The 10,462-nt window shown below is 50.9% G+C and overlaps 1 protein-coding gene across 4 annotated transcripts in view; it reads left to right on the top strand.

Moving 5' to 3' along the window:
* The window catches only part of TPST2 (tyrosylprotein sulfotransferase 2), a 51,109-nt gene extending 45,578 nt beyond the window's left edge, over positions 1 to 5,531 (top strand). For 3 of the 4 annotated variants that reach the window (XM_049618960.1, XM_049618962.1, XM_049618961.1), the window contains 2 exons: positions 207 to 257; positions 5,014 to 5,531. In XM_049618960.1, coding sequence (XP_049474917.1) covers positions 207 to 257; positions 5,014 to 5,175 — 213 coding nt within the window. In that variant the 3' untranslated portion in view covers positions 5,176 to 5,531. Of the gene's footprint in view, positions 1 to 206; positions 258 to 3,013; positions 3,063 to 5,013 lie in introns of all 4 variants that reach the window. The other variant, XM_049618957.1, reaches the window with a different exon arrangement.
* The last annotated feature ends 4,931 nt before the right edge of the window (positions 5,532 to 10,462 follow it).

The following is a 10,462-nucleotide window of genomic DNA, read 5'->3' as shown; positions in this document are numbered from 1 at the left end:
GGGTAGGTGAATGGGTGGATGGGTGGGTGGATAGGTAGATGGATGAGTGGATAGATGGGTGGGTAGGAGGATGAATGTATATGGATGGATGTGTAGATGGATAAATAGGTGGGTGGATAAATGAGTAGATGGGAAGGTGGTGGTAACAGACTGAATTTTATTTTTGATAATTTCTATGATAGTGATACTTTGTTTCTCTTTCCTAGGTCTTGAAAGGGGACTATAAAACACCAGCCAATCTGAAAGGATATTTTCAGGTTAGAAACTCCAAGGGGAATTCTGGAAATCGGTTTATTGGGCTGTCCCACCAGCTTGCGGATGCCCTCGGACACTTTGCTTCCCTAATCTGCTGATCATTTCCTCGTCAGAAAATTTGGGGTGGGGAGCCGGGCCAGGGGCCCTCCAAGTGTCTGATCCAGCTAGGGTCAAATCTCAACAGCTCTTCTGCGCGAGCCCCTGGTGGGGACTTTCTGTCCAGCCCTCTGTCTCTAGCCTTAAATTCAGTTTTATTTAAAGTGGCAGTTCCCACATGTGACCCAGCCCAGAATTTTTATCAGTCAGCCAAAAAATGAGACCCGTAAGGCTTACGTGGTGTGGGCGTCCCCGCGAATGTAGACGTACAGACATCCCTGCGTCCTCAGGCACATCTCCATGGCCCTGCCTCCCACACATCCTGGGCACGTCCGAGGGGCACAGTCCATGGATCATGTCGGGAAGGACTGCCCCCTTCACGGACGCGATAGCTCCCATTTAAATGAAGTGGTGATACCAAGCTTAGTACTCTTAGTCTGTGTGTGTTTAATTTGGGAGAGAGAGAGCGGGCCACCCCGTGCCAATCCCCAGTTTGATAATCAAAATCACAGATGCTCCTTGTCCGGGGTCCCTGGCTTTTGCACACATCTCAGTTCTTCGGGGAGGGCTCCACGCTCCCTTTCTGGGAGTCAGAGACCCCATCGTCTTGCCGCCGTGAACAAATATTGTCAAGATTAGTCAGCAGTGATTTAGCGCTTGGTTTAACCAAAAAGATGATGTAACGAGCAGCAAACACAAGCCGGGGTGAGGGGAATTAGTCACCGTCCGGAACGCCCTTCAGTTTTGTGGATTGTCCTTTCTCGGCCCACCTGAGTATTTACCTTCTATTCCGCGCAGTTCCATTGCATGGGGTGCTTGGTTTCGCGTTCTTCGTGTTTTCCCATCTTTTGGATTTTCCGTCTACTGCCCTTCCCGATGGTTACATAGTATTCTCTGGAACGCATTATGGGCCACCAATTAACTGTTGCCCTAAGGTCCTGTCCAGTTTTCGCAGAAATGGTGGCACGTGCCCATCATCCTGATTTTGCCTCCCTCCTGCTGGAGGGGGGGCTCTCTTGGGCCATTCCCTTAGAATCCATTGTCACGGAATGTCATAGGTGGGTGCAAGGGTCCAGTTCTTTGGAAGACTCTGGAAGCATAAGGCCAAATTGTTTCACAAAAACGTCGGACCGTACCCGAACGTGTGGCCATACTCAAGACGTCTAGCTGGCTGGCCTGGGACTGTTTTCGTGCTCGCTTAGGAGCAAAATGTGAAAGCGCGGCATGTGCCCTGTCATCGTGAACCTTGCCACCCGGGAGAGCTGCCCTGTAGACCGCATCCGACCCCTGCTTCCCTCCCGCCATCTCCCTCCCTGGCCTCTAGAGTGCACATGACTTCATTCAGGGCATCGCATAAGTTGGATTCAGTCTTAACGGCAACCGTTAGGTAAATGGTGGCACAAGAAAAAGTCTTCCGGGTCCTCTACAGCCCTCTAAAATGATGATCCTGAACCCCAAAAGATGGAAGAATAGTAAGCAAGCAAACCAAAGCAGCTCGCGCGTTGCCATTGCTGCGAATACAAAAAGGGATATTCACTCGTCAGGCACCCAACGCCCTCCCTGTTTGTTCCTGGCTGTTCCCTCTGCCAGGGATTGCTGTTCCAGCCAGATCTTTGTGTGCCTGGCCTCACTTACATCTTTTAGATCTCAGCTTAGGGGGCGTTTTCCAACCCCAACAACCAGTGTCTGATTCTCCAGACAGACACCAAAGTGGGTGTTAAATTCAGTTCGGTTTGCACAGTGACACCCCCACAGTTAGTGGCAGACCCCGCAGGTTCAGGGCTGGGTCCCAGAAGACCGCGCCCACTTCAGACGCCAGCCACGGCAGGGTTCCCAGGCTACCCACATTTCTGCGCAGCCACCTACCATTTGGGGGTCCCTATGACCCCCTCCTCAGATTTGGGAATTTGCTAGAACAACTCACAGGGCTGAGGAAAGCACTTTACTTCCTAGGTTACTGGTTTATTATAAAGGATGCGACTCAGGAACAACCACGGAAGAGCTACCCCGGGCAGGGTGCGGGGTAAGAGGTATAGCACTGCCACGCCCTCTTTGGGCTGTGTTCAGCAATCTGGAAGCTTCCTGAAGCTGTTATTTAGGGATTTTATGGAGCTTTCATGAAGCAGGGATGATTGATTAAATCACTGGTTATTAACTCACCCTCCAGCCCCTCTCCCCTCCCCAGAGTCATGCCTCCGTCCTTCTAGCCACCAGCCTGCATCCTGAGGCCAGAGGCCAGTCACGTCATTAGCATACAAGACAGGCTTGTTCTCACTAGGGAGAGTCTAGGGTTTTCTGAGCTGTGTGCCAGGAACCCAGGACACAGAGCACATATTTGTTTTTCAAACAGCTTTGTAGTGGCCTTTCCTGACACCCTATGGGAAGTAGCTCCAAAGTCACTCGTATAGGCCCACGAGTGGGTGGACGCGACGTTATCTTGCAGATGTATTTGTTAAGGCTCTCCCTGTAGAAGAGCGGGACCAGGTCGGTCATGTTCACGGCATCCCCAGCACCTGGCCCGTCTTAAGTAGGTGTGCAGTAAATCCCTGATGAGGGAGAGTGTGCCTGCCTCAGTGAGGCTGAGGGCTGAACCTCAGGGCAGTGAGACCCTGGCCCCCCAGCCTGGCCGTGACCCCTTCCTCTGTGTGTTGTCTTCCTCCAGGTGAACCAGAACAGCACCTCCTCCCACTTAGGAAGTTCATGATTTCCAGGTAGGCCTGCAGACTTCCCCGGGGGAGGGGGCTGGGGAGAAGGGGCTGCCCTTCCCAGCTCAGGAGCCCCTCCCTGAAAAGCTTGTCCTTCCAGAGCCTCCCTTGATGGGGGGGGAGTGTCCATCCAGGTGGACTGACCAGGGCCCTTGTGGGGGTTTCCATGGCGACGGGCCGGGGGAGCTATTTATAGAATCACAGACTAGTCACCCAGCTCTGGATCCCGTGGGGGCAGGGACCAGTGCCGAACCAACTAGGAAAAGGTTTGTCTGCCTTTGGGGAGGGGGGGTGCCAGGGACCAATGTGATGGGGGGTGGGGTGGGGATTCCAGAACATTTTTGCACAGAACGCTGCCTGCTGATCCTGCTTCTATAAACAGTATCAGGTTGGCCCAGAGCAATTAATGTTCTAATAAAGCTCTAAGCAAGTCTGGTCCAAGAATAACCCCCAGGGCATTGGACAGAGGGCTACTCCTGTGGGACTCATTTAACCCTCAGTATCCCTGGGAAGACAGCGGACACAGCGGAGGAAACTAGAGCCCAGAGAGGGCTTTGACTTGCCCAAGGCCACAGAGTCACCAAACGGCAGAATCCCTCCCAAGGTCACCTTCTTCCAGAGTTCGCTTTGGGGGACCGATTTGAAGGGCATATCCATCCACCCGTATTTTGCGAAGTGGGGGAGAGGCGCAGGTTCTGACCTTGGGAAGTCAAAGATTCGGGCACTCACTTCACATTGGACTTCTCACGGCCTCCGCTTCTGACGTCTGGAGAACAGGGGTTCACGCAGGTCCACCCCGCGAGGGTGGCCGAGAGGTGAAGTGAGCTGGCCCAGGTGGGCGCGTGGGGAATCCAGGAAGACTTGCCCCCTCGCTGTGCTTGTGGGCACTGGCGTTAAGGTTCCAGTAAGTTCACTTCCTCTGCCTCTCGGGTGACCCCACAGAGAGGTCACAACCCACTTGTTCTCCGTTGCTCTAGACTATGAAGACGCTCCCTGCCTGGCGTCTGTGTTTTGGTCTCCCGATCTTATTTTTAATTTTTTAAAGTTTTTAAAATGTATTTATTTATTTTGAGAGAGAGAGGGAGAGAGAATGGGGAGGAGCAGGCAGAGAGAAAGGGAGAGAGAGAGTCCCATGCAGGCTCCACGCTGTCAGCACAGAGCCTGACATGGGGTTCCATCCCACGAACCGTGAGATCGTGACCTGAGCCCAAATCAAGAGTCGGACCGCGAGGATTCCTTCTCCACGTTTCTCCTCAACCCCATCCCCTCGTGCTCCTTCCGCAAAATTCATTCGTAGAATTTTGAACCTTCCTGTTGACAGAAGCCAGATATATTCTTCCCTTTGCTGTTTCAATGAGATACCACGTACAGGGTGTTTTGTTTTTTTTTTTTAGCTCATCCCTGGTGAACAGTTGGCATTAAATGCTGATCCTTCCCTCACCTCCAAAAATCCCACTGGTGTTTTATCACGTCATTGCCACTGGTCTCTTCATAAGTAAAAAGAGATCTTTGAGGTCAGGTGGACCCAGGCTGAGATGTGGGTAAGAACCCAAGGAAAGCTTTTATTTATTTATTTATTTATTTATTTATTTATTTTTATTTTTGTTTTTGAGAGAGAGAGAGAGAACAAGCAGGTAAGGGGCAGAGGGAGAAGGGGACTTCTAGAAATCCAAAGTGGGCTGCATGCCGACAGCAGCGAGCCCGAGGTGGGGCTCGAACCAGCAAACTGTGAGATCATGACCTCAACTGCTCAACCAGGTGCCCCCCGCCCCCGCCACCCGAGGGACGCTTTTCGATTTAAATTCTCTCTGGCCATGGGGGACGTGTAGAGGAAACTGCACCTGTTTGTGTGTGTGAACCTGGCGAGACCATCCCCTCCCCGATCACACGTACAAATACAAAAGGTCCGTCTCCGAATTCTTACTCCGCACCTAATGCCGTTGTATCCTCTGTCCAGATCTCTGCAGATTGTTGCCCAGAGGAGAAGACACCTTGCATTCGAGTGGAAATCGGACCTCTAATCCAAGCATATTGCTTGCTCTTAATCGCCAAAACAGGACTGCTAACGAGGAATGTATTTGCATATGTTTGCAAAAAAGCCGAATCACCGAAAACTTAACCTGGAGACTCTCTACCTGTGGACAGCCCCCCCCCCCACCCCAGGATGGAGAAGAACGAAGAAGAGTGTGGGAAGTAGGCTGGCTTTTGAAACTTCGGTATTTTTTATCTTGCCCCTCAAGAACTTTTTTTTAAAGAAATGGATTTGCCATTTTTCTTAATTTGCAGGACTGCTTTGGCGGCTTTGTTGGCGGGGACAAGGCCCACACCTGTGCCTCTCTCCTATTGACTTACTTTTGAATTCAAAGAATCTATTTAAGAATTTAATATATGAGGTTTTCTTTGATTCCTCCTCAGTTCTTCTCAGATTTCAGAGGAAAAAAAAAAAATTATTTGAATAAAGTGACCAGGGACTCATTTGTCTGTGCCTTACTTTACAGAGCGAACAGATTTTTTTGTTTTTTGTTTTTTGTTTTTTTTTTCCCATTTCAGATTTTGACAGGTGGATTGATGACCGGCAAACAAGGTTCCCATCTTGGGGGCTCAGCAAGGCACAGCTGAGCTCCTGGGTTGGGTCCCCCGAGGCCACTCAGGATCGGTGATTTGCTAGAGGGACTCCCAGATTAGCTGGGAGACCCACAGTCACAGGGTTTGTTTTTTTTTTTAACATTTTTTTTTCCCTTAATGTTTGTTTATTTTTGAGAGAGACAGAGACAGAGTGCAAGCAGGGGGAGGGGCAGAGAGAGAGGGAGACACCGAACTCGAAGCAGGCTCCAGGCTCTGAGCTGTCGGCACGGAGCCCGACGCGGGGCTCGAACTCACGAACGGTGAGATCGTGACCTGAGCCGAAGTCGGACGCTTAACCGACTGAGCCACCCAGGCGCCCCAGTCACCGCTGATTACGGCGAAAAGATGCGGATTAAAATCTGCAAAGGAAAAAAGTAGGCAGGACAGGCACAGAGAGACCAGGAGTGAGCTTCTAGTTATTACCCGGAGGAGGCTTACGGATGGGGCTCAACTCTACCAGCCACAGTGTGCACACGGTGTATTAAGTATGGCCGGCCAGGAAAGCTCGCCTGAGCCGTGGTGCTCAGCATTTTCATTGGGCGTCAGCCGTAGGCATGGGGCACCCATCTGACTGACCTTAGTGACCCCGTCTCCAGCCCCTGCGGTCGTCAAATGATACAGCGTGCTCCCAGGCTCCCCCACAGATCCCACTGGGTGGTACCTGCTGTGGCCCAGAGTCCCTGCTAGGGAAAGACAACTTTTATTAGGATATTCCAAGGGCTGAGAGATAACCTCTCAAAAGCTGCTCGAGGGCCAGTCTTTTCTTCGGCACGTACAAGCCCGCTGAGTTAGGCCTTTGCTGCACGGCCCGCAAATGCTGAGGGACCGGCTGGGCCCAGAGCAGTTTCATACCTTATTAAGGGTGAAGGTATTCTATCCACACTCCCTTGCCTTCCAGGATTTGGGCAGGCAATGGCTCACAGTGGTTTGGAGCGTAGATTTTGGGGAGTCAGGCCCCCTTACTGGCCTGATGAGGTTTTGGGGGTGATAGTGGGGTTTGTGGGGTCCGGAGCCGACGGCCAAGAAAGAATTCTTGGAGACGTCTTTGGTGCAAGAAGGTGATTTTTATCGAAGCACGGGGACCGGACCCGTGGGCAGGAAGAGCTGCCCTGGGACCCTGAGGAGAGACTGGTTATATACCATGGAGTTGGGGGGAACTTTCAGGGGAAGTTTCCAGAGAGATTTTCATGTGCACAGGATCCCAGAGGCCTAGCTATTGTCAAACTCAGGTGGTTTTCCCTCTAGGGAAGCTTTAGCAGTAAGACAGCAGGGAGCCTCAAATGTGTCAATGGGCTGCAGGTTGTAAGGAAATTTAGTTCTATCTGCTGTTGCCTTCTGCCTGTGTCCCCCACATCACTGGCTGTGTGGCTTCGGCCTTCCTTTCTTCGTCTACAAAATGGGGAAGTCAAAACTTCATGGGTTTCTCGGGAGAGGCCGGTGGTGGTTGTAGGCAGCGGTGGGGGGAGGGGGGCCGGGTGGTGAGCCCGTAGTGCGAGGCAACTCTTCCCTCTCCCGGTCTTGGAACCGTAGTAGAGGGACAGCCGATGGAGCTTTGAACCGGGGAAGCTCCCGGTCGCCGCTCCCCGGGGCCGCGGGACACACCCAGCCTCGTTCATTGTCCCGGGCACCTGTCGGCCGCAAAACCAGCCGGCCCCACGCTCCGTGACTTACAGCGGCTTATTGTGAAATCTGACGGTCCCGGAAGTCAGCTGCAGTAGAGCTGGCTGCTTCCCGCAGTCGGGGGGCGGAGGGTACCTCTGTCACCGAAGGCTTCTTCGTTCACGTGTCTGGTGCGGGGGGCCCGGGGGGCTGGAGCCTGGAGAGGCTTTTAGGGGCTTCTCTATCGTGTAGCCTGTCCATATGGCTGGCCCCGGGCTTCCTCGCGGCACGGTGATCTCAGGACAGCCAGACCTCTCTCTCTCTCTTTCTTTCTTTCTTTCTTTCTTTCTTTCTTTCTTTCTTTTTCTTTCTTTCTTCCTCTCTCTTTCCTTCCTTTCTTTCTCTCTCTTTCCTTTCTTTCTTCCTTTCTTTTCTTCCTTTCTTTCTCTCCTTCCTTTCTTTCCTTTCTTTTCTTTCTTTTCTCTCTTTTTCTTTCTTTCTTTCTTTCTTTCTTTTTTCTTTCTTTCCTTCCTTTCTTTCCTTTATTTTCTTTCTCTCTCTGTTTTCTTTTTCTTTCTTTCTTTCTTTCTTTCTCTCTCTTTCCTTCCTTTCTTTCTCTTTCCTTTCCTTTCTTTCTTTCTTTCTTTCCTTCCTTTCCTTCCTTCCTTTCTTTTCTTTCTTTCTTTTCTTCCTTCCTTTCTTTCTTTCTCTCCTTCCTTTCTTTCCTTTCTTTTCTTTCTCTCTCTCTTTCTTTCTTTCTTTCCTTCCTTTCTTTCCTTTATTTTCTTTCTTTCTCTCTCTTTTTCTTTCTTTCTTTCTTTCTTTCTTTCTTTCTTTTTTCTTTCTTTCCTTCTTTCCTTCCTTCCTTCCTTTCCTTTCTTTCTCTCTCCCCTTCTTTCCTTCCTTCCTTCCTTTCTTTCCTTTCTTTCTCTCTCTTTCCTTCTTTCTTTTCTTTATCTTTCCTTCCTTCTTTTCTTTCTTTCTCTCTCTTTTCTTTCTTTCTTTCTTTCTTTCTTTCTTTCTTTCTTTCTTTCTCTGTCCTTCCTTCCTTCCTTCCTTCCTTCCTTCCTTCCTTCCTTTCTAGAAACAGCATGATAGGGGGAGGGGCAGAGGGAGAGAGAGAATCCCAAGCAGGGTCTTGCACCATCAGTGCAGAGCCCCACGCGGGGCTCCAACTCACAAAACCGTGAGATCGTGACCTGAGCCGAAACCAAGAGTCAGACGCTTCACCGACTGAGCCACCCAGGCGCCCCAGGACAGCCAGGATTCTTACGTGGTGGCTGGCTTCCCCCGTGTAGGTGTTGCAGAAAGAACAGCCAGTCGCTGCAGGGATGTGCTGCCCCAGGGTCACTTCCGCTCCGTTTGTCATAGTCGGAGGGTTGTCCCCCATTCAAAGGAATAGAGAAATCCCTCCTCTTGGTGCTGGAGTGGCAAGGTCACCACATGGCGAGAGATACAATTGTGGCCTCTTGGGAAAATACAGCTGGCCACCGTCCTCATCAAAACCAGTGTATCAGCCTCACCTGCAGGGGCGTCAAAGAACATACGAATTCATCAGATGGTAAAATTTCTCTTTGGTAAAATGTGATGTGGACAGAATGTTCCCTTTCTTCCATTAGGCTGCAGAAGAATGACATATCTTTCCTTTACTGTTTAAATCCCAGTGATTCCAACCCCCCCCCCCCCCAAAAGGCCTAGTCATTAAGAAACCCAGGCTTTCTGGTTTGCCCAGCTTATGCCTTGGGAGCCTGGACGATTCTTCCCACTGATGGAGCTTCTCCACGCCTCCCCGAAACCCAAATCTGGGCCTGGAACCAGGAAGACATCTCTCACCCCCCCGCCCGCATTCTCTCTTCTAAAGGAACACTTTTCAGGACAGTTAACAAAGAAAGCCCATTCCTTTGGGTGAAAGCCCTCTCAGTCCACCCCCCCCCCCCAGGGCTGGCTCTTGACCAAGCGCCCTACACCAACTTAAATCCGTCCACAAGTCCGCATTGTTCTGACGTGACCTCGTTTCCGTTGTAACAGCTGGTGTTTTCCACAGGTTGCTGATGGACTGTTTTCTTTTGAAAGAACAATAAACTCTCATGAAGTTGCGAAGGTACAGACTACCAAGGGTCCTTCGGTGGCTTCTTGGCAGGGTCCCCCCCCACCCCGATGTTGACGTCTTGTACTGGTGGGAGGGTACTATCAAAGCCAAGAAACGAACAGTCCTATGCAGTGCTGTGAACTAGACTGCAGACCACAGACCTTGTTCCACTTCCACCATTGTGTGTGTGTGTGTGTGTGTGTGTGTGTATTTTCAGAGTTTCATTTCCTTTCAGTGGCAGAACCTTCCATATGCTACCCCCGCTCCACACACACACACACACACACACGCACAAAATCGTATGCAAAAGCTTAATCTAAGAAATGTAAAAATGGGGGTGCCTGGGTGGCTCAGTTGAGCGTCCAACCTCGGCTCAGGTCATGATCTCGCGGTTCGTGAGTTGGAGCCCCACATCGGGCTCTGTGCTGGCATCCTGTCAGCGCAGAGCCCACTTTGGATCCTCTGTCTCCCTCTCCCTGCCCCTCCCTCACTTGCGCTCTCCCCAAAAATAAATAAATATTTTTTAAATATATATTTTTTTAATGTTTATTTTTGAGAGAGACAGAGACAGAATGCGAGTGGGTTGGGACAGAGAGAGAGGGAGACGAATCTGAAACAGGCTCCAGGCTCCGAGCTGTCAGCACAGAGCCCGACGCGGGGCTCGAACTCACGGACCGCGAGATCATGACCTGAGCCGAAGTCGGACGCTCAACCGACTGAGCCACCCAGGCGCCCCAATATTTTTAAGTTTTTTTATGTTTAGTTTTTGGGAGAGACAGACATCATGAGTGGTGGAGGGGCAGAGAGAGAGGGAGACACAGAATCTGAAGCAGGCTCCAGGCTCTGAGCTCTCAGCACAGAGCCCGACGCAGGGTTCAAACTCATGGACCTCGAGTTCACGACCTTGAAGTCGGATGCTTAACCGACTGAGCCACCCAGGCGCCCCTAAATAAATATTTAAAAAAAAATTTTTTTAACGTTTATTTATTTTTGAGACAGAGAGAGACAGAGCATGAACGGGGGAGGGGCAGAGAGAGAGAGGGAGACACAGAATCGGAAGCAGGCTCCAGGCTCTCTCTGTCTCAAAAATAAA

Source organism: Panthera uncia (assembly GCF_023721935.1).
Source record: "Panthera uncia isolate 11264 chromosome D3 unlocalized genomic scaffold, Puncia_PCG_1.0 HiC_scaffold_8, whole genome shotgun sequence".
NCBI classification, from domain to species: domain Eukaryota; kingdom Metazoa; phylum Chordata; class Mammalia; order Carnivora; family Felidae; genus Panthera; species Panthera uncia.
The sequence above is the reverse complement of the archived record's forward strand: the minus strand, read 5'-3'. Positions and strand labels throughout refer to the sequence as shown.